The sequence below is a fragment of the Rhinoraja longicauda genome, chromosome 36 (assembly GCF_053455715.1).
Source record: "Rhinoraja longicauda isolate Sanriku21f chromosome 36, sRhiLon1.1, whole genome shotgun sequence".
NCBI lineage: Eukaryota > Metazoa > Chordata > Chondrichthyes > Rajiformes > Arhynchobatidae > Rhinoraja > Rhinoraja longicauda.
In genome coordinates this window covers 17,040,476-17,052,935 of record NC_135988.1, presented here as the reverse complement: position 1 = coordinate 17,052,935, position 12,460 = coordinate 17,040,476, and the positions used below count along the sequence as shown (strand labels likewise).

Genomic DNA, 12,460 nt, shown 5'->3' with positions numbered 1-12,460 from the left:
TCAGGGGAGGGGGCGGGTACTCCTGACATCAGCCTGAAGAAGGGTCTCGACCCGAAACGTCACCCATTCCTTCGCTCCTGAGATGCTGCCTGACCTGCTGAGTTACTCCAGCATATTGTGTCCAAAGAAACTAGAGGAGCAAGATAGGCCACTCGACCCTAAAAACCGTAGCGCATCACGGCGGCCATTTTAGTAGGCAGAAACTTGCAAAAAAAACTTGCAAAGAAAAATAACAACAATCTGTGAATTGATCGATGAGATATATTCTGCATTTTTATGGTGTCATCGCACATACTGTTCCCCCAAAACACTGATTACACTGCGAGAGGCAGAGCGAACGGTGGGGTTTGCCTACTAAAATGGCGGACGTCACGCTTCAGTAAAGGCGATTTCAAAGGGGTGATCTATCTTGCTCCTCTGGTGTCTTTGATTGCATCTACCTCAGGAGAGTCTAATGTGCCTTCTCAGCCACAGTAAGCACGGAATAAGACTGGAATCAGGGCACAAACTGGAACTTTGAATTTCAGTGTCATTTATTTAGCCGTGACAAACAATAAGAATGCCATTCGCATTTTTCTCTAACATTTTAATGTAAACCCAGTGCTCAGAACCACACAGAGATCTGTGATGCACACACACTTTAAAAAAAAAACTGGTGAGTGGCACATGTTGAACAAAGGGTTAATTTATATTGCAGAGAATTGCAGGTCAAAACATTCAGTGCCATGCCAGTCAGTCAGCAGTGTACTCTCATCACAACTGCAAATTCCTTTTTTTTTCCCATTGCTTATTATTGTTATTATTTTTTATTGCTTTCCATCTCGAACGGTGGCTGCAGGCTACACGTCTCCTCACCATAATTTACAGCCTCTCCTGACAGCCAGGCTTATTAATATAACTGACTCACAAACACAAATGCCACGGCCAAAAAAGCTCTGGGTGAGAAATTAAACAAAACGTTCCCCGGCACTCGCACCGATGCATGAACGCCCCGACATCATGCTCAGCGTCACGCACCTGAAGGTGACATGGTATTGATATACAGCTTCATTTCTGCAGTATATTTTGACATGGTTTATTGCCAGAGGTATGGCCGTTCCAGATGACCCCCTCGTCACAACAGGCTCCCTAAATAAGAACACACAAGGGGTTAATATGGTAGACACAAAATGCTGGAGTAACTCAGCGGGGACAGGCAGCATCTCTGGAGAGAAGGAATGGGTGACGTTTCAAGTCGAGACCCTTCCTCAGGGATTGATATGTCCCATAAGAAAATAACTGCAGATGCTGGTACAAATCGATTTATTCACAAAATGCTGGAGTAACTCAGCAGGTCAGGCAGCATCTCGGGAGAGAAGGAATGGGTGACGTTTCGGGTCAGACTGAAGAAGGGTCTCGACCCGAAACGTCACCCATTCCTTCTCTCCCGAGATGCTGCCTGACCTGCTGAGTTACTCCAGCATTTTGTGAATAAATTGATATGTCCCAGCCAGGTAAAACTCTCCTTCAACGTGACCTGTTGACTAACAACCTCTCATGCCCAGTAACCAATAGTACAGCAAGTCAGCACATAAACCTTCTGAGATCATTTAGTTTAGTTTGGAGATACAGCACAGAAACAGGCCCTTCGGCCCACCGAGTCCGCACCGACCAGCGATCCCCGCACATTAATATTATGCTACGCACACTAGGGACAACTTATATTTATACCGAGCCAATTAACCTACAAACCCTTACGTCTTTGGAATGTGGGAGAAAACCGGAGATCTCGGAGAAAACCCACACGGTCAGGGAAGGAGGTACAGACAAGCACCTGTAGTCGGGATTGAACCCGGGTCTCTGGCGCTGTAAGGAACCCGGGTCTCTTCCGCAGCCCCACCGTGCCGCCCTTTATTTGAAAGATATACGTTTCCATTGCAAGGGAATTAAAGTATAATATAGGTCACTGATAAATGCAAAAGGGAAATCAAGAGGAACCTCTCTCTCTCTCTCTCTCTCTCTGGAAAGACATTTCAATGCAGAACTCGATCCCACAGGGAGTGATTGAGGCGAAAGAGATGCAATTAAGGGAAGCCGAATGTGTGAGGGGAAAATGGGGCAGAAGGATACGTTTATGAAATGAGATGGGGTGAAGAGGCTTGTGTGAAGCATAAGATCTGGCTTGGACCACTTCTGGGTCATGCTTTAAGTATTCAGGAGGTACAAAGGATGAGTTATGGCTGCCTTGAACCCACAGAGACCAGACACTGCTCCCCAATCAAGCCGCACTGGGCATGTGGAGGGAGGAACTGCAAGTTCTGGTTTAAACTGAAGGCAGACGCAAAAGGCTGGAGTAACTCAGCTGGACAGGTAGTATCCCTGGAGAAAAGGAACAGGTGACGTTTTGGCTCGAGACCCATCTTCACATTGAGAGTCAGGGGAAAGGAGCACGAGAGGTATAGATGATACTTAAGAGAAATGAATGCAAGACATGCTGCACAAAGCCACGACCGCCCCGACGTGCAGCGGCAGCGTCTTCGCCCGCCACCGGATCGCGGGGCTTGGGTCGGCCCGCTGCGGACCTTTCACCGTCCGGCGCGGCCTGGAACGTGGCAACTTCAACAGCCTGACTGCGGGAGAAGACGGCAGGGGAAGAGAAAAGACATTCTGGCCTTCCATCACAGTGAGGAGGTGACTGGAGGAGACTCACTGTGATGGATGTTTCTTTTTTGTGTGTTTTGTGTTGGTTAGTGGTTGTGTAATTTGCTTATTTTATTGCTCTTATTGTTGGACTGTGGGTGACGAAATCTCGTCCAAAAAACGTGTTTTTTGGATGACAAATAAAGATATCCTGAATCCTGAAGCAACAATATCAAGGAAATGCAGACTATTGTTGACTGCGGGATAGGTGACCATGAGTAGACAGACAGCAGAACTCAACAGCGTGACAGTAAAACTAGTGCAAAGGCTAGGGTGGGGGAGGAACGGGGAGAGAGGGGATGCAAGGGTTACTTGAAGTTAGAAAAAATAATATTCATGCCAGCTTGGGTTTCTGTGCATTCACAGCCACAATAACTCCCAACATACACACGTTCTGTAACAGCAGATACTGCCACCAGCAGGCAGGAAGGAAACCCAGCACACTCATATTAAAATAAAGACATTAAGTGCTGCAGCAACTCAGCGGGCCAGGCAGCATCTCTGGAGGATTGGCACAAAATGTCGGAGTAACTCAGCGGGACAGGCAGCGTCTCTGGAGAGAAGGAATGGGTGATGTCTCGGACTGAGAGTCGGTTGAGGGGGAAACGAGATATGGAAAGGTACAATGAACACGCAAGGTGTACGGGTGAAGAGAAGAACAGATCACAGCAGGATGATCAGGGAAATGTACAATGGTCCATTGTTGGATGAGTGGAAGGTGACAATGAGGCATACGAAAAGTAAAAGTAATCAGGAGGACAATAGAACATCTCTGGAGGACACGTGTAAGGAATGGTTTGGGTTGGGACCCTTCTTCAGACATATTAACAACTGTTTGAATCCCCAGGGCTAAAATCTAAAACAAGGGCTGCTTGAAGAAACAGCGAAAATAAGCAAGGGAAGAGAGATATGATACTTTTAAGCAATAGTTTCTAATTATTTTAAAGCTCATTACTTTAAATCTGGGGGCTGAAAGCTAAACTCTTTATGAAACAGTCCATTCATTCGAGTAAATGCCACCATGGGGCACCGCACGTTGGCTGCCTCGCCAATGGTCTGGTCTGGCTTTGTCTTTTTCCTTCTTTGTGTTTTTAGTTCTCCCCTCCCCTCCCCTCCCCTTCCCCTCCCCTCCCCCAATCTTTGCACATCCCCAATTCTTTCCACTCGTCACTTTAATTTCATGTGTCACGTATTTTGTGTTTTGTATGACAATTGGCAGATCAATTTCCGTCCTGGGATAAATAGTTCTATCGTATCGCATCGACAGGTACACAGATAAGAAAGGGACATGGGGTCGGAGGGACATGGATCAAATGTGGGCAAATGGAACTGGCATAGATGGGCACCTTGGTCAGGATGCACTAGTCAGGCTGAAGGGCCTGCTCCCACTCTGCTCTGAATAGACCCTTTAGTTTCTGTGACCCACGGTTCTACACCTTCATCCTTGCTACATCGACTCTGTCAAGTCCTGCAAGAAATGTTTCCATGAGGTTTGCCCGAGCCGATCAGGGTCAAGGCCCAGTCTGATCAGTCTCCCCTCACATGGGAAACCCGAAGTGCCAGCAATCCCCTCCTCCAACTGCAGGGCCATCCTCCAAGGGCAGGAGGTGAGAGCCTGCACAATGCTCCAGGTGATTCTTGATCAGTGTGGGTGTCAGGGGTTATGGGGTGAAGGAAGGAGAATGGGGTTAGGAGGGAGAGATAGATCAGCCACTATTGAATGGTGGGGTAGACTTTATGGGCCGAATGGCCTAATTCAACGGCCATCACTTATGACCGAGGTGCAATTTCACCCAGGTGCCGTACAACTGCAAGAAGAATCTCCTTTACCCTTCAAGGTGTGCAAATAAAGTGCAGTGGCTCCTCGACTTTAAGAATAAGGGGTAGGCCATTTAGAACGGAGAGGAGGAAAAACTTTTCACTCAGAGTGTTGTAAATTTATAGAATTCCCTGCCTCAGTAGGCAGTGGAGGCCACTTCTCTGGATGCTTTAAAGAGAGAGTTAAATAGAGCTCTTAATGATAGCAGAGTCAGGGGGTGGAAGAAGGGTCTCGACCCAAAATGTCACCCATTCCTTCTCTCCTGAGATGCTGCCTGACCTGCTGAGTTACTCCAGCATTTTGTGAATAAATACCTTCAGCCATGATCACATTGAATGGCGCTGCTGGCTTGAAGGGCCGAATGGCCTCCTCCTGCACCTATTGTCTATTGACTGATTCACCCCACAAGCAACGCGCACCCCTCCACCCCCACCTCAGCCAACCACAGGATAGACCCCACGCACCGCATGCTTGGTTCCAGCAACTCACCCAGAGGTTTCCTTTCCCTTTGTTCCTGCAACATCCCGAGCAGGAGAGAGCTGCTGGTCCCCCGCTGCCAGCACAGCCGAGGGTGACGGTAGTCTGCTCTTCCCCAGCGAGCCTCGCCCCATCTCCAAGCCCTGCATGCAAGCTGCCAGCTTCCCAACGCTGCACACAGATGGCTCAGGAACCAAGCTTCGGCCTCTGCAACTGGGAGAACGGGAGAGGACAATGAGGGTGAAGAGTACACACACAGAAACCAAACCACCCCAGTCACGACTGGATACAGAATTGTGTAAGGAACTGCAGATGCTGCTTGAAACCGAAGATAGGCACAAAAAGCTGGAGTAACTCAGGTCCCGCCCCCTCCCCTGACATCAGTCTGAAGGGTCTCGACCCGAAACGTCAGCCATTCCTTCTCTCCTGAGGTGCTGCCTGACCCGCTGAGTTACTCCGACATTTTGTGTCTCCCTTCAATTTTAACCAGCATCTGCAGTTTTTTTCCTAAACCTAGCAACCCACACATTTTTAGAACATGGCAAGAGACAGGAGCACCAGGGGGGAATCCATGCGGCAACAGAAAGAACCTGCAGACTCCACACAGACAGCTCTGAAGAAGATGATTGAACTCTGGTGAGTGGAGCCGAGAGGCAGCAGGGCAGCCCTCTGCCTCACTGTGCCTGTTGTTTACTTATCAAAATAGTCAGCGTCTTTAGACCTTCGCTGCATTAAGACATCACGCTTCTTTGTGGGATGGCTTTCTCCCACACCAATAAAAAAGGTCTGGTTTGGCTCAGCCACCAAGCACGACATCCGGAGGCTGTAACGAATCGTTCGATCAGCTGAGAAGGTTGTTGGCTGCAACCTTCCCCCCCATTGACAAACTGTACACTGCAAGGGCCAGGAAGCGAGCGGGCAAGATCATCTCTGACCCCTCTCACCCTGGCCACAAACTCTTTGAAGCACTTCCCTCTGGAAAGAGACTCCGGACTGTCAAAGCAGCCACAGCCAGACATAAAAACAGCTTTTTTTCCCACGAGTAGTAGCTCTACTCAACAACCAAAAGCCTGTAGTCTCTTTTTGCTCTGGTTTATTTCACTCATGTTTAAACCGTAATGTTGTATTCTTAATGTTTTAAGCTTTATTCTTAATTGTTTACTGCATGTTCGTGTTGTTACTTGCGAGCGGAGCACCAAGGCACATTCCTTGTACATGGACATACTTGACCAATAAACTTATTCAAACTTATTCAAGGGGAATCACGCCTCACTGGCCCGCTCTGCAACCTCGCCTCCCAATGTAACAAGCAAAGCAGTGCAAGAGTGGGACTGGTGCGACAGGAGCTTCTGACTCGGTGCAGTTCCTCGCAGTGGAGGTACAGATAATCATTGCCAGCAGATAGTTGACCACCCCAACCACCCAGTCCTCTCCTTACCTGCTTTGCCCGGAGCTCCACTGTGGTTTCGCTCTCGGTGGAAAGGCATCTCCAGCGCCCAGCTCTGTTTCATGTTTTAATCCTCCTAATATTCCTCTGCCCAAGATCCCTCTGCCTGTGAGAAGGGGGGGAGGGAAGGAGTTAAAAGTCAGTGAAGTCTCTTTACTGCACAGGGAGCCACATAGGACTGCTGGGTGGTACATTTAACCTCCAAATTAAACCAAGTCTAAAGCAACTATGTGGTCCACCATTCCCTCCGAGCACCAGCTGAAAGCAGCCAGTGGGCTAAGAACTATAATAATAATAATAATAATAATGCATTTTATTTATATAGCGCTTTTCATATACTCAAAGACGCTTTACAGAGATTTTGAGATAATAGCCCTCACGTTCAGTCTGCCCGACGCATTTTCACTCCCTTCACCACAAAGATACTCTTCTTCAATGAGCCTGGCATGAGAACCGTCAGGAACAGCTCAGGTGTGAGGTACGCACCAAACAACTGGCAACAGCAGGTATGACTCAGTTGGAGTTATACTTTGCATCTCTTACGACTGTGCTACTTCCAATGACTCCTGTGCGGGGAGTTCCTCTTTGGTTAACCCTGACGCTTCCCTATTTGACACTGTACGCTTTGCACTGGGACCGCTCAACACAACACGGCGGCGCAGCAGTAGAGTTGCTGCCTTACAGCGAATGCAGCGCCGGAGACTCGGGTTCGATCCTGACTACGGGCACCGTCTGTACAGAGTTTGTACGTTCTCCCCGTGACCTGCGTGGGTTTTCTCCGAGATCTTCGGTTTCCTCCCACACTCCAAAGACGTACAGGTATGTAGGTTAATTGGCTGGGTAAAATGTGAAAATTGTCCCTAGTGTGTGGAGGATAGTGTTAGTGTGCGGGGATCGCTGGGCGGTGCGGACTCGGTGGGCCGAAGGGCCTGTTTCCGTGCTGTATCTCAAAGAAAACCTAAAACATGTTCTAAAACATGTACTCATTGCCTTTCCAAGAATCAAGCCCTTGGAATCTTTGACCAGCTCGGTCTAGCCTTGGTTCCAAGGATTGGTGGGAGGATGCACAAACAATAGCAGAGTGTAGTTGGGCTGGATGGTGTGTTTCTGTGTGGAGACACCAACTCAAGTGAAGGTGCGGCACTCATTGATTATCAGGGGAGGGAAGGGTTTACATTGGAAAGGTTGTACACTTCACTAACCACTGGCAAGGTAGACCCAGTATTTGCCGCTGGTCCTTACCTGGGACTGGAGCACGGGTTTTGTTGCCGAGGTGATCTCCTCGACCATAAGCTCCAAACTGCGGTAAGGAGGTTAAACTACGGAGCAGTTCGCCTGAACGACCCAGTGACTGGAAAAACAGGCAGAATTAGGAAGAACTGTCATTTCTGCTGCACCTTCCAGCAGCTGAGGCATCCTACACCGCATCATAGACCACAGTGTACTTCATACAACTAAAACCAGGAGAGGCAGAATTGAATTACACCCCAGCGGTATGAACATTGACTTCTCCAACTTCAGATAGTTCCTGTGTCCCTCTCTTTCCCCTCCCACTTCCCAGTTCTCCCACTGTCTTCCTGTCTCCTATCCTATCTTTGTCCTGCCCCCTCCCCTGACATCAGTCTGAAGAAGGGTCTCGACCCGAAACGTCACCCATTCCTTCTCTCCAGAGATGCTTCCTGACCCGCTGAGTTACTCCAGCATTTTGTGTCTGCCTTCAATTTGAACCAGCATCTGCTGCTATTTTCCTACCCATCATTTCATTACGTCTCAACAGTTATTCCAATCGGTTGGAAAATTAAATTCAGGTCAGGACACTTGAGGGAACTCCATGCAAGAGGGCAAGTGAGATATAGTACCATAACATGTCAAAAGCATTTCATTTTGCAGAGAGTCAAAACTTCAAATTGCTGGGTGTGCATATTTCTAAAGAAGGGTCTCGACCCGAAACGTCACCCATTCCTTCTCTCCAGAGATGCTGCCTGTCCCGCTGAGTTACTCCAGCTTTTTGTGTCTATCTTGTCTTTGAAATGCTGTGCATCAGATCAATGAGGGCCAAATACAATTGTTTGCAGGACAATTCCCCGAAGCATTCACATCTCTGCGGTGTGCCCCTTACCAGCTTTCCCCAAACATAATGTGCCTACCTGGAAGGCCAGTCCAGGACCGGTTGCCATTGTTGCTGACAGCTGCGGCTCATCTCCCAGTGACTCAGGCTGTGGAAGCCTCACACCGCGGCATGCTCTCCCTCGCCCTCGCATTGCTCCAGGCTCGGGCAGCAGCTGTTGTGGACGGCCAGGATATGGTGGGTCAATCCCTGTGCGAGGCAGGCCGCCGCGGAAATGGAATCTAGCCCGATCGGACATCTTGCTACCTGCAATACACCACAGCCTCATTATAAGCTCATAGTACCATTGCAGGGTTTCGATTGAGTAGAAGGCACCATTTTTTGAACCACGTTTATTAATTTGTACGGGCAGAGAAACAAAAGATTCACATCTTAATCACAAATTCAAGCCCTAATCCTTAACAGATTGAGTAATCCCTTAACAGATTATAGAAACATAGAAAGAAGGTGCAGGAGTAGGCCATTCGGCCCTTTGAGCCAGCACTGCGATTCAATATGATCATGGCCGATCATCCAGAATCAGTACCCTGTTCCAGCCTTTTCCCCATATCCCTTGATTCTGTTAGCCCTAAGAGCAATATCTAACTCTCTCTTGAATACATTCAGTGAATTGGGCTCCATTGCCGTCTGTGGCAGAGAATTCCACAGATTCACAACTCTCTGGGTGAAAAAGATTTTCTTCATCTAAGTCCTAAATGACCTATCCCTTATTCTTAAACTGTGACCCCTGGTTCTGGCCTCCGCCAACATGAGGAACATTTTTCCTGCATCCAACCTGTCCAATCCCTTAAGAATTTTATATGTTTCTATAAGATCCCCTCTCATCCTTCTAAATTCCAGTGAATACAATCCCAGTCGACCCATTCTTTCATCATATGTCAGCCCCGCCATCCCGGGAATTAACCTGGTGAATCTACGCTGCACTCCCTCAATAGCAAGAATGTCCTTCCCCAAATTAGGAGACCAAAACAGCACACAATGCTCCAGATGCAGTCTCACCAGGGCCCTGTACAACTGCAGTAGGACCTCCTTGCTCCTACACTCAAATCCTCTCGCAATGAAGGCCAACATGCCATTTGTGTTCTTCACTGCCACCCAGTACCTGCATGCTTACTTTCAGTGACCGATATACAAGGACACCCAGGTCTCGTTGCACCTCCCTTTTCCTAATCCTAATCATCTGTCTTCTTGTTCTTGGCACCAAAATGGATAACCTCACATTTATCCACAATATACTGCATCTACCATGCATCTGCCCACTCACCCAACCTATTCAAATCACCCTGCAGCCTCATAGCATCCTCATCGCAGCTCACACTGCCACCCAACTTTGTGTCATCCACAAACTTGGAGATGTTACATTTAATTCCTTCATCTAAATTGTCAATATATTGTAAATAACTGGGATCCAGCACTGAGCCTTGCGGCACCCCACTAGTCATTGCCTGCCATTCTGAAAAGGACCTGTTAATTCCTCCTCTTTGGTTCCTGTCTGCCAATCAGTTCTCTATCCATGTCAATACCCTACACCCAATACCATGTGCTCTAATTTTGCCCACTATTCTCTTGTGTGGGACTTTGTCAAAGGCTTTTTGAAAGTCCAGGTACACCATATCCACTGGCTCTCCCTAATCCATTCCACTTGTTACATCCTCAAAAAAAATTCAGAAGATTAATCAAGCATGATTTCCCCTTCATAAATCCATGCTGACTTTGACTGATCCTGTCACTGCCTTCCAAATGCACTGCTATTACATGTTTAATAATAAAATAAGTTTGGAGTGCTATGGACCAAGCGCAGGCAGGTGGGACTAGTATAGCTGGGACATGTTGGTCGGTGTGGGCAAGTTGGGCCGAAGGGTTTGTTTCCACACTGTATCCACACTCTATGATTCAGGCATCTTCCCCACTACCAATGTCAGGCTAACTGGTCTATAATTCCTCGTTTTCGCAAACCCTCCTTTCTTAAAAAAAAGTGGGGTGACATTAGCTACCCTCCAGTCCACAGGAACTGATCCAGAGTAACAGGACAGTGCTGGAATAGGCCATTCAGCCCACAATGTCTGTGCCAAGACCAAGACCAACTCTTATCTAAGAAGGGTCTTCACCCATTCTTTCTTTCCAGAGATGCTGCCTGACCCTCTGAGTTACTCCAGCATTTTGTGTCTACCAATTTAAACCAGCATCTGCAGTTCTTCCCAACACTTATCACATGATCCATATCATAGACAATAGACAATAGACAATAGGTGCAGGAGTAGGCCATTCAGCCCTTCGAGCCAGCACCGCCATTCAATGCGATCATGGCTGATCACTCTCAATCAGTACCCCGTTCCTGCCTTCTCCCCATACCCCCTCACTCCGCTATCCTTAAGAGCTCTATCCAGCTCTCTCTTGAAAGCATCCAACGAACTGGCCTCCACTGCCTTCTGAGGCAGAGAATTCCACACCTTCACCACCCTCTGACTGAAAAAGTTCTTCCTCATCTCCGTTCTAAATGGCCTACCCCTTATTCTCAAACTGTAAGAAAATAACTGCAGATGCTGGTACAAATCGAAGGTATTTAGAAGAAGGAGTCTGAAGAAGGGTCTCGACCCGAAACATCACCCATTCCTTCTCTCCTGAGACGCTGCCTGACCCGCTGAGTTACTCCAGCATTTTGTGAAATACATGATCCATATCCCTCCATTCTCTGATTAATTGGACAATTATCTGAATCATTCATATCATCCCTCCCCATCTCTACCTCCTCCCCCCCCACCCACCCACCCCCTCTCCACACCCCCCACCCACCCACCCCCTCTCCACACCCCCCACCCACCTCTCCACACCCCCCACCATTCCCCACCCACCCACCCACATACCTCCCCACCCCCCCCACCCACCTCCCCATCCCCCCACCCACCCCCTCTCCATCCCCCCCACCCACCTCCCCACCCACTCACTTACCTACCTCCCCATCCCCCCACACACCCACCTCTTCATTCCCCCACCCATCTCTTCATTCCCCCACCCATCCCCCACTCCATCACCCACTCCATCACCCCCCCACTCCATCACCCACTCCATCACCCCCCCACTCCATCACCCACTCACTTACCTACCTCCGCCCACCCACCCCTCCATTCCCCTCCCCCCTCGAGTTAACGGGCCCTCCGAATCAGGGCCCTCAGTCTCTTCATCCCCATCTATTCCTTCAACACCTCTGCAAGGCTGCAGCCGCCACCTCCAACCTTATCTCGGTCCGGCCTGGCCTGGTCACTGGGCTCCGGCTTCGGGGCTCCACAGCAACGCGGGCGTCAACCGCCCCCTCCCCCAAGAGCCCCGCCCCGCCCCTCCCCCAGAGCCACGCCCCTGCCCCGCCCTCCATAGAGCCCCGCCCCTGCCCCGCCCCTGCCCCGCCCTCCCCCAAAGCCCCGCACCTGCCCCGCCCTCCCCAGAGCCCCGCCCTCCCCCCAGAGCCCCGCCCCCCAAGAGCCCCGTTCCTGCCTCCAGTCCCGCCCCTCCGCCAGAGCCCCGCCCCTGCCCCGCCCTCCCGCCCCCAGAGCCCCGCCCATGCCCCGCCCTCCCGTCGACAGAGCTCTGCCCTCCTCCAGAGCCCCACCCCTGCCCCAAAGCCCCGCCCCCCGCCCCTTGAGCCATGCTCCCTCAGAGCCCCTCGCCCCTAGAGCCCCGCCCCTGCCCCGCCCTCCCGTCCCCAGAGCCCCACCCCCGCCCCAGAGCACCGCCCTCCCCCAGAGCCCCACCCCGGCCCCGCCCCTAGAGCCCCGCTCCCTCAGAGCCCCTCGCCCCTCGAGCCCCGCCTTGCTCGCCCTCCCGACCCCAGAGCCCCGCCCTCCCCCAGAGCCCCGCCCCTCCCCCAAAGTCCCCCAGAACATCCCCTGACGCCTCCTCCCACCCGGGGCCCTGC

General features: G+C 50.3%; 1 protein-coding gene across 1 annotated transcript in view; it reads right to left on the bottom strand.

Annotated features, from left to right (window-relative positions):
* Positions 1-11,920, bottom strand: part of piwil2 (piwi-like RNA-mediated gene silencing 2) — a 60,503-nt gene extending 48,583 nt beyond the window's left edge. Inside the window, exons 1-6 of the mRNA XM_078429025.1 lie at positions 11,752-11,920; positions 8,570-8,796; positions 7,625-7,773; positions 6,777-6,863; positions 4,988-5,188; positions 1,018-1,128 (exon numbers count right to left, since the gene is read on the bottom strand). Coding sequence (XP_078285151.1) covers positions 1,018-1,128; positions 4,988-5,188; positions 6,777-6,863; positions 7,625-7,773; positions 8,570-8,796; positions 11,752-11,920 — 944 coding nt within the window. The remainder of the gene's footprint in view (positions 1-1,017; positions 1,129-4,987; positions 5,189-6,776; positions 6,864-7,624; positions 7,774-8,569; positions 8,797-11,751) is intronic.
* Positions 11,921-12,460: the final 540 nt, after the last annotated feature.